The following is a 17,485-nucleotide window of genomic DNA, read 5'->3' on the forward strand; positions in this document are numbered from 1 at the left end:
TCTCGTGATTATTGATTACATATAGGCAATTTACAAATAGACTCTATTACTAATGATAATTGAAATTTGGTACAATCTCTTCAATATACAGAAAGTCGTTGCCAATTATGTTACAGGTAAAATCTTATAGGAAAAGAACAATCCTCATAGTTTCGTTTTATTGTTAGCGTATAAATTGGGTACAGAAAAAACAATATCATATTGTTTCAATATTTCCGTTGATTTTTCCTCCGAAAAAAATGCGATTTACACACCGATGAATGTTATAATCGAATTTGGTTGAACATAATACGGTAGCGCACCATCATTTTCTCACGAAGTGCACAACGAACGTAATAAGACAATACACAACAGTGGCTCGATGTATGTAAAATTCAATGATTTTATTAATTGACAAAGTGTTCATAATGAATATTTTCCGTGTATAACGCGCCGGCGCGCGGCATGCGCGCACAATTCACATTTCAGGTCGCGCGTGTACACGAATGTGTGTATGCGTGTAGGTGTGTGATGTAATAACAAATATGTACACACGTAGAGAATATGTAACAAACTAGTGATACACTTTGGAGAATGAATGGAAGGGAAAGATAATGAGACGCGGCCAGTTCTCTCGCGCTAATCGAAGGTCCATTTTGTGTTGAAGAAGTAGTCGTGAAGTATATACAAATAGTCGCCTCATTTCGGATTATTTATTAGCGGACTAGAAGAGACTTAGATCTAAGAGGTTCTTCACGCACTCGTCCATCATTCATTCATTATAGGCGCAAGCAGCCGCGGGCAGCTGGCCGGACAAGCGGGCAAGGCAGGCAGACAAGCATAGACAGACAGATATTCGATAGGTCGGACAATCGTGGCCGATATCAGCCCCTCGACCGAATGCTCCGTATACTAATCTCGGTGACACGCCGGCCGCGACACGGCGAAATATCGATTTTCTCTCTCTCGGCGTTTTCTCCGCATTCAGCCGGACGCGCTGCATGCCGAAGGGAAGAACCACATCGACTTAAATTGCACCCGCGGGAAATGTCTAATCACGACTACATTCTCGTCGTTTCTCAAGGGATGTCCGGCTACCCGCCGATAACTACCTACTCATGCGACTTGCGAAATGATCACCAAAAAATGGCTGCTTTCCATTCAGTAACAGAAAGTAATTAACAAGTTTATCAGTTGTCATTTTTGCTTAATCCATGTGGATGCCATAAATCGATTCCAATTGATTGGTAGTGCAATGAAGAAAAGAGAAAAAGGAGAAGATAATTATAGAAATACAAAATCTTTCTATCGTTATCATCATCGCTCTTAACAATTTACTATTAACTATTAATAAAGCAAACAATATTCTTTTATCTGTTAAAAATAAAATTGATTAAGTTACAAAATAGAAAATAAATATTATATTTTTTAAGTTATATTTATAATTATAAGTATAATTATAAATGTATTTAAAATACAATCCGAATATATAAACTTACTTTTTATACCTATATTATTAAAGTATATATATACTTTTATTATTAAAATTAATTATTCTCAATGTTCGGAATATTGCACTATTGTGTATTGTATGCACTAATTTTCATGTCTGATAATTCTTTTTACAATATTTATTGTAGTTATTATTAATCACGTCAAACTAAAACAAATATTTCTATAAATTATATGAATGGAAAACATCCATTGTACATCAACACATATTGATCATTTTCTGAAAATTGTTTACATATTCTTTGTCAGTGTATAATGAAATACTCGAGAAAAATCACTTAGATATACTATACCCATTAGATTTTCTTAAACGTAGTATAGAGGTCCAGAAGATGATGAAAAAATATTAAAGACACTTTTATGATGTCTTTTAAACATTCGTGTTATCCGCATTTGATTATTCCTCAGATCATTGATTGAGTTTTATATCGTCTTTTTTTAAATAACAAATAGAGATTAGATACACAAAAAGCGACATAATATTCAACATTTAATGATATAAAACTTTTAATTGCTAATAGATTATGTAACTTATCTTTATAAACAAATGATATTTAGAAATTTTGATTTCATAAATGGCAGTCCAGAGTTGCGATCAATATTTCGAGGCTGCAAAACCTTTAATGATCACGATGACGCAGCGAACGCGTAATACCGGGCTAAAAATTCTTCGAAACAATCAGTGTGATACTAATTTAAGATATCACTGTTAAATTTGCGATATCGATACGTGATGGTAAATATCAACTAATGATAACATAACATCAATATTACATTTTCTCTCAACAACATAAATGTAATACAACACATGACTGTACGAAACAATTGCATTATTGAGTAGGAATTAATAATATTGATGTTATGTGTTATTGTTAGTTGATGTTTACTAGGGATAGGATTATTTGACATGATTTTGAAATTCCGAGGAGCGTATACGGATCACGCGTTCGACGCGAGCGCGTGAGTTCTCGAGGAGACGATCCGTCGAGCGATTCCTGACACGGTTAATATACCGCGCGCTAATTGTTGTTATCCAATAATACCCGGCCGCTAATAATGGACGCTCCGCAGTATATTGAGATAACGCTATTAGCGGAATATTATTGATTACGAAATCAGTATTGTGCGACAATACGGGTCGGCGTGGAAGAGAGGGGGGGGGGGGGAGAGGGACCGTTGCTTTAGAGGGAAACAAACTCGTGCGGCGGTTGAATGATCCGCGGCGGCGGCGGCGGCGACAGCCGCAGGTCCATGTCCGTCAGCGAGAACGCGGAACTGCCGTTTGCCGTGATGCGCGGCCCCATATTGTCGTAAGGCGAGCCGGCGGCGACCTCGCCGGTGGAGCGTAAGGCCCGGCGCGGCAGGGTGGCAAAGCTAGAAACATTGATTGCCGCCGACGACAAAGCCGTAGTCTTGCTGCCGGTCGACGATACTACGGCCGTGGTGCCGCTAACCGCGTGGACGGGTATGTCAAGGAGGTCCGGGTAGCAGCGCTCCGACGACGCGTCCTGCGGCAGTGACACGGAGATGAAGATATTGCCGAAGATCCCGGCGGGCAGTACACCGGTGGTGAATTCCGGCGGCGGGGGTGGAAACACACCGGCTGCGGCGGCGGCGGCGGCCGCTGTAGCGGCGCACGGAACCGTACGAATGGCGGCGTTCACCGAGCTGTCCGCGGGTCGCAGCCGCTCGACGGTGACCGTGGCCGCGGCCATGGGATCGCAGATGGAACCGCGTTCCGCCAGCTCGAGGTCACCGGTGCTACACGCCTCGCCGAGACTGCCGTGGCCGCTGGCGCGGTCGTTGCTGTTGCCGGGTGTCGTGGTCGTGGTCACGGACAGATCCAGGAGCTTCTTCTCCTGGTCGCCGAAGCTACCGCTGCCCTGCAGTTTCATCTTCTCGCGTTTGCTCTGCCGTCGACTTCCGCCGCACAAACAGAGAATCAGCAATACGGCCGAGATGGAGGCACACGCGGCGGCCGCGCCGCCCCCGGCCAGGCTTACCCAGAGCAGCCAGTTGTCACTCTGGGAGAGAGTCGGGGCCGTATAGACGCGAGGTATCGTTACGGTGACCGTGTCCCGCGCGAGACCGGCGATGTTCCTCGCAAAGCAGGCGTACTCGCCGGCGTCGCTGTCGCTGGCGTTGTAAACGGTTAAATTGCTCCATCGATCCGCGACCGTCCTTGATGCAGATTTGTCGTTGGATGATATGCCGGCGTCGGACGTCGTGTAAACGACGAGCGTCCCCATGTAGGGTTGATCGGTCGATCTGGTAGCATTCACCGGACCGCCGTTTAGTTGCCACCAAACCTCTGGCTCGGGATCGCCGCTCGTCCGACATGCCAGGCTAAGATTACCGTTGGTTTCCTCCTGTATACTGCTCGCTAGAACGAACACCTTTGGCTCGCATGCGAATTCGGTAGACTTCACGTCCTCCCATCTGCGGCCTTCCAATCTTGGCGGACCCGAACAGATCTGCGGTACAGAATACAACTTCCTGGGCACGTCGGGGATAAGCCAAGTGCGGAAGTCTCGTAGTCTGCAATCGCATTTCCATCGGTTGCTGTCCAGCGTTAAGGTTTTCAATCGGGACAAACCGGATATCACCGAGGCTTCCAGATACTCCAGTTGGTTAGAATCCAGCTTTAAGAATTCTAAGCCGGCTAGCCGGGCAAAAGCCTGTCCGTGTACTTCGGTCAAAGAGCACCGCTGTAGCTCCAAATTCCGCAGATGCTGCAGCACCGGAAACTGTAGATTACGTAGAGTACCAAGCGGATTTCCGCTGAGTATCAGAATGCGCAGGCGCTCGTTTCCGAGGAATGTATCCGGCTCCAAGACCGTCACGTGATTGTCCGACAGATCGATCTCGATGAGTATCCTCATGTCCTTGAAAGAATCCGCGTGTATGTTGTGGATGCCGGCGTTACGCAGAAAGACTCGCTGTAGATTCACCAGGCCGGCCAGTTTGAATATTTCCGCCTGCAGAGCGGGTATCTTGTTGCCGGACAGATCGAGCACCTGCATGTCCGGGTCGAGGGACGCCGGCAGCGACGTCAAGCCGGCGTCCGGGCACAGAGCGGACTTCTTGCCGGAGGTCCACTTGCATCGGCAAACCGCGGGACAATCGGTCCAGTCCGGGAAGGCGGCTGCCCGTGACAGCAAGGCAAAACACCCCGTCAAAAGGAATAGGGCGAGTAGTATGCGCCCTCCTAGAGGGTGAGGCCTTGTCACTAACATAACACCGTCCTTTTATCGGTGTCTACCCGATGTCTGCTGATCCTGTCCAATCCTCTTCTCGCCTCGAGGCGAGAATAGGCAGCTGGCTCCACCGCAACAGAGCGATGACGACTACGGCGACGTTGACGACACTTTTCCGTCCTTCAGTTACGATCTGCAAAATAAAAAGCTCGCGTGAGCGTACCGTCTCGATTGTTTGTGTAGTCGATACTTTTCCGATTGTCACGACATCCCTTCAAAGGTTCGCGTTCGCGACGGATTTATTGTCGCCGGCCACCGTTAGACAATTTTCGAACGAAAGACGGGAGCGAGTGCTAACTGCCATCACTACCGGAAAATAGGAATTTAATATAGGCGGGAGAATAGGACGTCGGCGTACAAAAGATGTCGCGCATAAAAGGAGAAATATTACATTGCTGGAATAACAGATAGCTCGCGATGGATTAGAGAAGAATCGTTTCGAGACGGGAGGGAGCTAATACGAAACGATCGTTCATCACGGTCCCCCGATTTCTAGCGAATCTATAATAATGGACGCAAAGGTCATATCATTACGCGAAAGTTCGTAGCTATTTGAAACGAATGGTACGATAGAACGCGTGGCAACGTCGCGCGGGTAAAACAAAAGGGGAGGGAAACAGAATTACGGACGGGAAGTTTCTCTCGGTCTTACTCGAAGATCTCGTTTCTGGCGGTCTGAGCGTGCCGTCCGCGACACCGAATGAGGCCGTCATGCTCGCGCGGATGCTTCCATTGTCTCTCTCAGGAGTATTCATTTCGCAGACCAGTTCGCCGAGTTCCATCGTACCAGCAGCATTGTCAGCGACTTCTCAGATCTCATCCTGATTAAGTGAGCGCCATAAGCGCGCGCGCGCGCGGACCTTAAACCAGCCAGCGAGCCACTTTCCTTTATAACTGCCGTCGCGACTTAATCTGGAAGAAGATTACGACTATTATATAAATTATATTCTTTCACGTTATCGCGCCAGTGTCAGTGGTACACTTACTCGTGGCTGAGAATACCAGGACGATCCCTTAGTTCCGAGCCTGCACGACAACTGCACGATGTTGTTTATTTAGTATGCGGCTCACATAAGTAGAGTTGAAATCAAAAAGAGAACGCGCGTGACAAACTATCGATTATGCGACCGATATGAATTTTAAATTCCCACCTCGCTGGTTTTCTACGCGGTCGGCATATTAATCAACGACGAAATATGCCTGTCTCGCCATATTAATTGCTGAATCCGTTAACGGTGCTACTAACAACCCCTTTTCATCCCCCCCTCCCCCCGTCCCGTCCGTTCTCCTCGCGCGTCAGCGCGCGTCGTAATCCACACCAGGCGGCTCACTACACTTATCATAAATTAATCGCGAAGAAGCGTCCGTAGTACCACGATTAGCCCTTTCATGGAATACGAGCCTGGCGACTTGCTGCGAAGAGTAGGTCGGTGTCAACTTTCCGCCTAGCCCTCGCAGGCGTGGAATATGACACGGCTGCACTGTAATTGAGTTGGACGAAAGTTTCCCGTCGAATTGGCGGCGAGCAGTAGCGGCAATTTCGGCTTATCAGAGTCCATCTAGCTCGTGAGCGTCGTCACGGCGCCCCATCGCGCGAATTAGCGACGTCGATCGCAATGCTGAACCTTGCCGATCAAGCTGGGGAACCCCTTTGGGGTCGCTTTCCGCCTCTCTCTCTCTCTCTCTCTCTCTCTCTCTCTCTCTCTCTCTCTCTCTCTCTCTCTCTCTCTCTCTCTCTCTCTCTCTCTCTCTCTCTCTCTCTCTCTCTCTCTCTCTCTCTCTCTCTCTCTCTCTCTCTCTCTCTCTCTCCCTACCTCCCCCACGCTGTTGGCCGATCTTCGGCTGACCTGACGAGCGTGACGTCGGTCGGCCATCAACCGCAGGCCCTCATCAGTTTACCTCAAACACGTAAACTCGCCTCGTGAACTCGAATTAGCGCATGTAACAGGGCGAAAAAGATTCCCGCGGACGCGTTTAACCAATCACGGGACCGCTTACAGCCTCCCAACGACCTTAAAGACGAGCGTACACTGTGTACTCTCACACCCTCGGAATTTCATCGACTACATTCGTCGCGCATTCGTTCTCCCCGCAGCTTTCCGCTCCTCGGTCCAGCGAACTTTGCTGCAAACTACGGCACCGCCGCGATCGAACGACCTTCACAACGCGGACGCGATTATCCTCAGCGTCGGAGCTCTCCCGCGGGAGACACGGAAGAGCGGGCGCTCTATCCGTTTCTTTCTTCCCCCGAACAAATGGCGATGCGCGTCTCGACGCTGCTGCACGCACTTGCCGACGCACACTTTCCTCTCACCACGCGTACTCTCCGCCGCCGTGAACTTCCGTGTTCGTTCTCACGAGAGAACAACCCCCACTTGCGCCATGAGGTCGTCGACTGACATCGATGCCCTCCAACGCTTTTTCTCTTCTCGCCGATCAATTAATCTCCGTGTCGGCGGAGTCTCGACAACGGGCATCCGCACAAGTCGTTTTCGTCAAATTCGATCTCTGCCAGACTGTGCGAGGGACGTGACAGAGATCGCGCGGAGATCGTTCCATCATCCTTCATCCCTCGGCCTCCGGAGGGAACGGCCTCGGGTCTGGTCGGAAGACACTCCGGGTAACCGATCGGACGATCGCGAATAGCGCGCCGGCACCCAAATCCAGGCCGGGTGCCCTAATACTGCGTCCGGTCACTCGCTCTCTCTTTCTCTCTCTCTCTCTCTCTCTCTTTCCGACTTTCGACGATCGGCCACGGAGAGCCGCAGATTTGCCGCAGCGGCCACCGACACGACGGATCTGTATCCGCGTACTCGTCCCTCTCTCGCGCACGCGGCGCCCTCTCCTCTGCGCTCTCCGTCCTCCACCCCCGCGCTTATCCTTTTCCCCCTTCCTCCCACGAACCTTCCCACTTTGCCGTTGTCTTTCTCTTTCACCTTCTTTAACTCCCTCTCTCTCTCGTCCTCCCTCTTCTCAGTGCACCCTACTATGTGCCGTTCACCCCTTTCCTGTTTCGTAGTCGCATAGCCGTTTGTGGGCAGCACTGTCGAATTCTGGGCAGCAGTTCAATGATAGTAATATCCTTCCCTTCCTACATTCAACTCCCTTCTCACTTGCTCCATCAACATTCTTTGAGACCCCTCTTTGATGCGCGTCGGTCTCTCACTAGGCAAGGATTCTATCGAGAAGATCACTTCACATATCCCAGTGGAGGTCGGTCACAATAAAGGACGTGAAGCGATAGAGGCGCGACAGCGCGGAACCTGGTGGAAGCTGATAATGGTCTGACTGGTGCAGGCGCAGCTACTCCGTTCAAGAGAGATCGATTTTCCCTTCGGACAGCCGCGATGTTAAACCTACGTCGTTTGAATGTCGAGTTGAGATTAACCGAGTTCTGCCCGCGGATTCTGTGTTATCGACTAGGCGCACTCGCGATATCCATTTCAGGTCTCTGCAAACTTTAACTTCGGCCTGACCTATCGGTGGCATCGCTATTTTGTGGTCTGCTTTAAAGTTACTAACAATATCAAAACGTAGATAGACAGCTATTGAAAGAGAATAAAATTTTTAAAGATAGTAAGGAAAACTGATAATGCCAGAATGGGAAATGGATTCTAATTAGCGAAGATGATAACGGGACTCAATCGCACTTGTCCAAGTGCGACTTGTTCTGCGCTTCTGAACTTTTTATTACAAAACAATGTCGAGGTATCGATAGATAGCTATTGTTTAGATAACGGATTTCATGGGTAGGGTAGGATGAGAGCGGCTAATTGATAGGTGGAGAAAAAATTGAGTAAAGCCGCAGGAAAACATCTCGTTTTCTGCGTTTTTTCCAACTTTTATTACAAGAATATAGTATAAACTTTTGCTCGCGATAGCGCTCTCCATTGCGCGTGAATTTTTATACATATAATTGCATCTCTCAACCCCCCGCGCAGGCCACGATAGTCATAGCTTTTTTCGATATTTACCGATATATATATATATATATATATAATAATAGATCTTACGATTAGCTTATCCTCGTCTAACTTGTGATCTATAGGTATATTTGGTTTTCTTCTTCTGATTTAACTGGAAACATACTTGGCAATTCACGTCTAATAAGTACAACGAAGCATTTTTTTTAAATCTCGACCTCGAACATGGGCGTCGTCGGTCATCTTCTTCGCGCGTTCTATCTGCCGTAATTTTTTGTATGACTCGGCGTTATCCGCCTGTAATTGATATGTCAATTTTTTCTTACAGCAAAGTTCCAGCTCGTTCCAGGGAGAAGCGTAGTTACTGTGAACGTCGAACCTCACGGCAGTGCTGGGTATTATTTCCAGGTATTGGCTGAAAAAAAAACATAATAAAATAATTTTAATACAATGGGAGAAAAATAATGCTTTTTTAAATAAACTATAAACAGCTTTTATGCAAAAAAATTACAGTTAATTATGATGTAATGAAGATTATCACAATTAAAAAGACAGTTGTGAGTAATTTAAAAATTTGGCGACAATTGGAATATTAACTTTATTTTAGCGGTCTACGAATTTGTGATTGATTTTGCTTTGTAATACCTTTGTAATATATATCCCTGTTCATCGTCGGACAATTCTTCGGACCCTACACATAGTATGAAAATTAGTGCGATTATTCTTCTAATAGAGGAGATACACATTGCGTTATTTACGGCGTACCTGAACATTGAAATCAATGTTCGTCCGAACGGGACGATGATGAAGGGGTTGCGGTGGTCTAAAGTTATTTGCAAGCGGCGCGTTTGGCTGCTTTTCATCGCCTTGCATTAACTGTCTCAAAGCGTGTAGCTGTAATATAAAATAAGAAATTGTAATAAATCATATAAATAATATACAATTATATATTTTTAATATTCTCTTTTTTTCAATTCTCAATACGCTAGAAGTATAAGGTAAATAAATAAATTAATAAATTAAATTAATAGAAAAATATTTATTTCTATGTAAATAGAAGAATATTTTTAAATAAATGAGATATAATTCGTTTATATAAAAAAATTGTATTCAATAATTCGTTTTTTTTTTATTAATCGTGAGTAAGCTTGATCACATATAAATACTGTGCTCAAAAGATTGAAAAATGAAAATTTTCCCTAATCCGAATCAATATTCGCTATTAAGTGAGGTAGTATGAGGTACATACAAGTGATTTTATTGCCTCGCTGAATGCGATCGATATCAATAATAACAAGATTTGCAATTCTGATGGGACAGCCAATTTAAATACGTGATCGATTATCACAAATATTATCGTACGAGTATGAAGTTGCTCAAGTTATACATCAAAAACAAACGTTTGTTGTTTACTACACAAAGCTATTTTTATAAGATTTCTCAATGACATCTATTAATAGAGTTAGCTAGTTTATTAACTTGAGAAACGCGTTAAGTAGCAACTCACTGAATTAATTAATGTATTCAGTATACGTAACGCCATTCTGTGGAACAAGATTATCGTGAAGAAATTATCGTTATTTTTGTTATTTTTATCGCCACGGAGAATGTATTCATTATTTTTGAAATCAAAATGTCTCTTATTTAATTTCATGCTTCAAAAGAGGATATAACATTGTTTTTTTTTTTTTTTAGAGATTCCCATAAAACCCGTCAAGCGTGTGATTTATGATAGCATTGCTCCAAGATACGAGCCTAGTAAGTGCCTCATTTCCACCCTTATTTCGCAACTTACTCTACTCGCGAAGCACAGGCAACGTTCGACGATGTCTCAAAGACTCTGGTCCCTCTTAATGATCGAAATTGCATAATTGAGTGGGGGCTGGCGTACTTTGCGTCGCGCGCGCGAACGCTCGAGTGCGGCGGGGGCGTGTGCATGCATTTTACAGAAGTATAGCGGCGTTACTTGCCTGCTGCTTGGTGATGTATATAGGCTTGTTGAGGATGATCCATGTGGTGGTCTCGTGACACGCTGGCATCGTGGTGGAGCCGTCGTACGTCATGTAATGCTTCGTGTCCGGCAGAAGTTCGCGCACCCCGAAACGTTTAATTTCCATGGCCTGCCCTGTGCAATTCATACGATCGATAACGTCAACTTCGTTCACGTACACGTATGCATACACGTGCGATGTACGCGTGTTACTGCCCGATTGTTGCCCGACGCTCCGCGGGCAACACACAGCTGATACTTGCATTGTTGCGTATCGCTAAAGTTATCGTGCATCCGATCGTATTTGCATACGTCAGGGAACACTCGCGTTCCCTTAAAGAATGATGGTAATTATCGATTTATCTTCTCGGTAAAAAGTTGGCGACAATACCCTCCCCCCCCCCCATACAAAGTTTTTAGAAAGTTATAACGCATGCCGCCGTCAAACTTTTGAAGGTACATCAATCTTGCAACTTTTTCATTCGAATTGTATTTTTATTTCAAGACGTAAATTTATTAAGAAAAAAGAACAAGTTATGGGACACGATATAGATGTGCATGTATTTCAGACTTTATTAATTATTAATTTACGGGAAAAAAATTCTTATCTCGCTGTCTGAATGAAAACGTTGAATTAAATATACGTCGCTATGGTAAAATAATACCTTACAAATGTTCGTCTGTCGCGAATGTTATGAAAGAACCCGCTTAATTCGTTTGATATTCTAATCTTGGCTATATAACTACTAATATAGGAACTGTCTGAGAATTTTTAAACTCGCGCAGCTAAAATTTGTCGGTTAAAATTGGATTATCGTTTTTGCTGAATTAATCGTCACTCCCCCGCTTCGTATGTTATCCTGGAATTCGTTACGTTATTGGATTTCTCACCTCCGTATTTGATTTTATCCAGCTGCTGCGTGAACGTTCTCAGCTCCGGGTTCGAGAGGTCGCCCACCTGGAAAATGATCGAAGTGGCCTATGACGTATCGCTTATTCCGATCTTTATTCGATGTGTGATAAGTATCTACGGGAGAGATTGAGCATGTACCTGCAAGAGAAGCGACACCGCCACGATCCCCTGCGCCCTGTGCAGGGCGTCCGAGAAATTGTTATAGAGCTGCGAGTTGAACCCGAATATCTGAAGCTACGAGAACAAAATGCCTTGAACGTATTTTCGAGACTAAATGTTAAAGAGAACTTTCTATTTTATTTTATATTTTTTTTCAGACTAAGCCGTCTCTTTACTTAACGCATCGATTAGAATTTAATTTGTATTAAATTCTTTATTTTCGCAAACAAGCTTTGAAATTGAAACTGAAGATTGCGAGGAACTTATTAAATTTGTTTAGATCTAGATTTGTCTCTACTCTGTCTCGTACCTCGGCAGGGAATGCATGTCCATCGACGGTGTGCTCGCTGCCGATACGATCGTCCGCGCCGAAGTGCAGATGAATCTCGTGAAACTGATAACGATAACTGAGTGGACCGCCGGAGATGTTGACGGGATGGCGGGTGTCGTTCTCCACGGCGAATACGACGCTATGGCCGGTGTTCGCCAGTACGCCGTTGATTCTGTGCTTGTCCAGATGAAGCGGTTGTAGATTCGGGTCGAAAAGCAGTTGAGTAGGCTCGAGATTGACCGGTGATTGTCTTCGACCTTTGTTACAGAGCCACCATTCCGGGTTGATGAGACCCCAGAAGGCAGGACCTTTGCGATTGAAGGAATTTTTTTTAATGAGATATGTTGGATGACATACAGTAGGGAAGAGATTATTATCGACAATGATATCGATTTGTAAATAGCCGATAGCTTACCAGAAATACCGTCGTATGTCCACCATTCCTCCCAGCTAACGGGTGTCGATTCTGCAAATGTTTTGTTATTAATGAGCGATATAATCTCCATGAGAAATCCGATAATTCAGCGTAACTTTATGAGAATTGGATAAATGCATTTTGTCCGGGAGACGACAAAAGACTCTTTGTGCAAATCGAATTGCGCTAGGTAAATGTGTCGGACTTTATAATCGCTTCTAGTACCACAGTATTATCCACTTCCTATGAATTACGATCCAATATCCGCGGAGTAAAGTTTTTAATACGCTTTTCTTATATAAAAATTTAATGAGAATAACGTAAAAATTTGATCAATTAATTGTGTTGTAGATTTAAAATATATAGTTAGCTAAATTAAATCAAATTTATACATTTGCGATCGTGTTTGTTTTATTTTACGTTGTATTTTAAGATAAAAAAAGGAGATGATATTTTTACCGCAAATGTTAAAAATAATATTTACAAGATAAAAGGTTAATATAGAATTATGGGAAAAACAAGATTTTTAAATATATTAAAAGTCTAAAATGGTCCCAGCTAGATCTTGATTTTTAGATTTTTCACACACACACACACACACACACACAAATGTATATATAATAAATTAATTTCAGGAATATTATCAATCATTAAGATTTAGCTCTGATTTTAGAACATTTCTCTATTTAAACATACTAATTATGTAATGATAGAGTCTCATTTATTATTATTAAATATAAATGTTTTCTATATTTTGAGACGAGATCATGCATTGAGAAATATTGGAAATGCACAGTAATGTTGGGGCATACGAACCTTTTATCAAAATGGCAACAAACACTCCCCAGACACCCAGGAAGACGGAACTGAAGGGGGCCATTCCTAGCGCTGCGCCGTCTTCGTCAATTGAACATCATTCGGCTCGTTTCTGCGACACAGAGAGAAGGAGAACCAGTTGATTCACGGGCTGGGCTCGAAAATGTGCTCGCGTGTCGCGCACCCTCTCACGTGCCTCTCCGAGGCCCGCGGAGGTCGCGACTTTCGCCCTCTCGGGTAACTTCAACAGCCTGAAACCCACCCACGAGAGACTCCGACGAGCCCGGTAACTTTCGAGAGAGAGAAACTTGACGATCCACGATAACGTAATTGATCCGTCAACTGCACCGCCCCTTGAAAATGAAACAAAAAAAAAAGGGGGAAGAAAATCCGCGAACCGCCGTCGTCGAGTTCTAATCTAATCGCTCGGCGTCACGCAACGCGACGACCACGACGCCGACGAACATCGACGTCGAATTTGCATCCCCGACGCTCGTTCCGCACGAGAGGGTTATCGCGCGGCACGATAACGCTTGTGGGCGACCCTTTCGTGCGAATTCTCGCGTATCGCAATCGGCGTGCCGTTACAACAAACCCGAAATCAAATCGGTCATTCCGTTGTCTTCACAGCAAGAGGAAAATTGTCTTTTCTCCTCTCTCTCACTCTCTCTCTCTCTCTCTTTCTTCCTTTCCCTCTATTTTCTTTTCTCTTTTTCTTCGTCTCTCTTTTTTGCTACTCGTGGTGTTCTCCGGTACGTGGAACGCGAGCAGCAAAGAAAGTACCGGAGCGAGGCGCAAGTCCGAGCAAATGCGAGTAAGAAAGAAGAGACAAAATCCGCAGTCATCGTTGTCCGGCGTTGCTTAAACGGGGGCGGGGTTCTCTCCTCGCTCGATCCCCACTCTGGTCCATTCTGAAGTCCACTCCACCCTGGGTTCCTCCACGGCACTCGAGCCGGTGTATTCTTAGGTCAGGGAAAACTCGAGTGCGCGGCTCGCTTCGATCGATCGATCGGATCTCCACACGTCCGTCCACGCGCGAAGAGGAAGAAGAAAAAGAAAAAAAAGGGAAAAGTTGCGCTAGAGAGAAAGAGAGAGAGAGAGGGGGGGAGGGGGGTGGCCGAGGGTATACGTGTTCTCCGTGCGCTCGTGAATTTCAAAGGGTGGCCACTCTTCGTCGCCGCCGCGTCAGCCACGCGGTTTTCTCCCTTTTTCCCTTCCTACCCTTATCTCCCTCTCGCCTTCTCTCTCGCCTTGCCTTCGCCGATGTGTCTTCGAGATAGATACTTTTATCGCGCATCGAAACTCGCCGCTGAAATATCTCAAGCCTTTGCGCCCATCGATCGTGCTTCGCACGTAGCCACTTCATCCTGCTTTAGTCGCCTATCGACCGATACAAACGGACTTTCTCCCAAAACGCCAGAAGTTTGTGTTCGCCGTTTAATTCTCATGGTTCGCGTCGAAAGCAAATTTAGAAGACATGAGTAAAACGAAGAAATGGCAATTGATCATGTTAAATTACTTCAATTAGATTAGTAGAATTTAAAATCAGAATTTGTGATAAACTATCGTTTTAGGTTAATAAACATCTTATTTTTATATTATAATTATATCTGTGATATAAATAGGAAAAGAAAATTATACTAATCTGGATTAAAGGCAACTGTGATAAAACTGGTTTCCTTTAATTGCATGATTGCGTCGCTATTATTTAACGTTTTTTTTAGTCTATCGGTGAATCACTTAAATTTTTAAAGTAAAAAGCTTTGAAACTGGCGAAGAAAAATGTGATACTGTACTATGATAGCTTTGTAATTTATCGACCAGATGATTAACTCGGTATTTAGTAGAGAATTGTCGGTAGCCTTTAGAAAAAAAACAGGGTATTAATTACAATTCAGTTCTTAAGCTAATTATGTTACGATTGTTAACAGATATTAATAAAAATCGTTTAAAAATGAAACTTTATAATTATTTTATTATCTGTTATTTTCAACGGTAACTGCTGAAAATTTTTCATAGGAATTAATCAATCCAGTATAAATAAGTCAATTAATATTACATTGGTCAATTTTTATAAGAGATGATAATTATACTTAGCATTACGTTATATGACTAATTTTGTGTGAACATTTTACATTTTGAAAATTATGAAAATAAATTTTTTGTAAGATACAATTAATAAGAGAAATACTATGCTATAATTTTATTTAATCTAATTTGATCGATTTAATTGTTAATTTTACTCGCATCAAAAATTGTTCGATTATCGCTCCAAAATTCCATAAAAAAATTAAGTACATTTGTGGCGCATTCAGTTTCCTTTACCAACTCAAAGGAGATATTGACTCGCGATATTTCGCGAGGTCCGTTGGATCCACGGAAAGCGATGCGCGTAGGAATTCATGATCGATTTACCGTATTACCAGAGTGCAAGCGTTCGTCTCTTGTTGCTTCGCGTTTCCAGGCCGTGCGAGCGAGCTAAACTCAAATTGTTATCACCGCTAATCGATTAATCGAACGATGTACCTACCGTCGACGAGCTTCTCCATCCCGAGCAACAAACATTCCATCCGCGCGTTCCGAATCCCAGACAACGCGATGGTAAGGACCGGACGTGGGTTGTCTTGTTCACACGGAAGAAGAGTATGCAGCACGATTCTCCCCTTTTTTCACAGCGTACTATTATAAATGTATATCTTTTATATCCCTTCCGTTTCAATTGCTTCGTAAATCGCGATTTCTTCGTATCTCGTAATCGGCTTCTGCTTTTTATACGCTGTACTCTCACACACATACACGCACCGCATTTTCCCTCTCACACGTCTCTATTTTCTGTCCCCTCATACCCCGCGCTTTCTACTTGATCGCTTCTACTTATAGCTTCATGCTTCAATTGCCCGCTACCTCATACCTGGATCGTCGTGCCTCTCATATCGCCGTCGCGACGCCGCGCACAGTCACGCGACAAAGACACATCCTGACGTTATCCTGTCAACGGTAACTAAACAGTCTTCAGCACTTTTGATGTGGGAAGCGGACTACTGATTGAGGACGATTGAGAAATAAAGGAAAAGGAGATGTAGAGAGAGAAATACAGAGATAGATAGATAGATAGATAGATAGATAGAGAGGGAGAGAGAGGTAGAGAGGAAGAGGAAGATAGGGAAAGAGAGTAAGTACACGCAGGTGCGACGGGGGCAGGAGCGCGCGCGAATCGATCGCGGGGTCCGCGACGCGAAACGCCGCGACGCGGCGACGAACGAACGGCGGTGCGGCCGAAAATTCGCGTGACGAGAACGCGAAATGGGGAACGCGCGCGGCGTCTCTCCCCTGCGGAAATCAATAAGCGGCGATCGCGAAGCGTGTTCCTCCGGCGCCGTCCTGGACGCTTCCCGGCCCTCGTCGTCGACGAGTCGTCGAGAGACCTGGCGCGCACGAGCCGGCGAGGACTCTACGTATCCTACTATATCCCCTGGAGAGAGAGAAAGAGAGAGAGAGAGAGAGAGCCAGGCCACTGTTCCCCTCCCCTCCCCTCCCCCACTGATTACGGTTCGCGTTGCCCCTCGTATTTCCTCTTTCCTAAGGCCACTAGGGGATACTGACCGTGGACGACGAAAAGGACGACGTCTTTCTGCCTTTTCCTCCTCCTCCTCCTTCTCCGCCGACGCACCACTTCTTCCACCGCCGATTTCACCGTCGACCGCGGCCACCACGGCGACGCGCGCCACGCAGGCCGGTGTCCTCTTCGAGGACGATGCCACCGGAGGACGATGCCGCCGTGCGCGTCGCGGCAGGTTCGCGGCCCGGCGCCCGCCGAGAGCTTTCCCCACAGATACTCCCTTGTCTCTCTTTTAATTCTCCTCGGGGTACTCCGCGCTTCTTCTTCCTTCTCCTCCTCCACCTCCTCCTCCTCTTCCTCCTCCTCCTCCTCCTCCTCCGATTCCTCCTGTCCTCCTGCCGATTTCTTTTTTCCCCCGATCACGGAATAATTTCGTTAAAAGCGCACGGCGACGAAGGAACGACGAAGGAGGAACGACTGCCCTACGAGGCGACTGTATACGTCCCTCCTCGCGCGTCCTCCCCCTCCCCCTCGCGCCCCTCCTCCCGCGGCCGATCCTCCTCTCTTGCCCTCGCGCACATCGGCGCTACCCTCGGCGTCTCTCTTTCACTCTCGTCGGTATCGTGGCGCA

General features: G+C 45.4%; 2 protein-coding genes across 5 annotated transcripts; both read right to left on the reverse strand.

Moving 5' to 3' along the window:
- Positions 1-139: 139 nt before the first annotated feature.
- Positions 140-6,487, reverse strand: LOC105829979 (leucine-rich repeat-containing protein 24). The gene is made up of 3 exons (XM_012669070.3): positions 5,735-6,487; positions 5,401-5,660; positions 140-4,881 (listed from the first exon to the last, which is right to left on the reverse strand). The coding sequence occupies exon 3, from the start codon at positions 4,725-4,727 to the stop codon at positions 2,673-2,675; it is 2,055 nt and encodes a 684-aa protein (XP_012524524.1). The 5' UTR covers positions 4,728-4,881; positions 5,401-5,660; positions 5,735-6,487; the 3' UTR covers positions 140-2,672.
- Positions 6,488-8,541: 2,054 nt separating this feature from the next.
- Positions 8,542-17,340, reverse strand: LOC105829980 (carbonic anhydrase-related protein 10). 4 transcript variants are annotated; one of them, XM_012669071.3, is made up of 10 exons: positions 16,899-17,340; positions 13,296-13,407; positions 12,480-12,530; positions 12,044-12,372; positions 11,713-11,808; positions 11,553-11,619; positions 10,642-10,796; positions 9,437-9,565; positions 9,317-9,362; positions 8,542-9,086 (listed from the first exon to the last, which is right to left on the reverse strand). In XM_012669071.3, the coding sequence occupies exons 2-10, from the start codon at positions 13,357-13,359 to the stop codon at positions 9,070-9,072; spliced, it is 954 nt and encodes a 317-aa protein (XP_012524525.1). In that variant the 5' UTR covers positions 13,360-13,407; positions 16,899-17,340; the 3' UTR covers positions 8,542-9,069. The 4 variants fall into 4 exon arrangements, with proteins under 4 accessions (XP_012524525.1, XP_012524527.1, XP_028045461.1 ...); XM_012669073.3 differs by lacking the exon at positions 16,899-17,340 and adding an exon at positions 16,207-16,864; XM_028189660.2 differs by lacking the exon at positions 16,899-17,340 and adding an exon at positions 15,826-16,196.
- Positions 17,341-17,485: the final 145 nt, after the last annotated feature.

The sequence above is a fragment of the Monomorium pharaonis genome, chromosome 4 (genome assembly GCF_013373865.1).
Source record: "Monomorium pharaonis isolate MP-MQ-018 chromosome 4, ASM1337386v2, whole genome shotgun sequence".
In the NCBI taxonomy this organism is placed as follows: domain Eukaryota; kingdom Metazoa; phylum Arthropoda; class Insecta; order Hymenoptera; family Formicidae; genus Monomorium; species Monomorium pharaonis.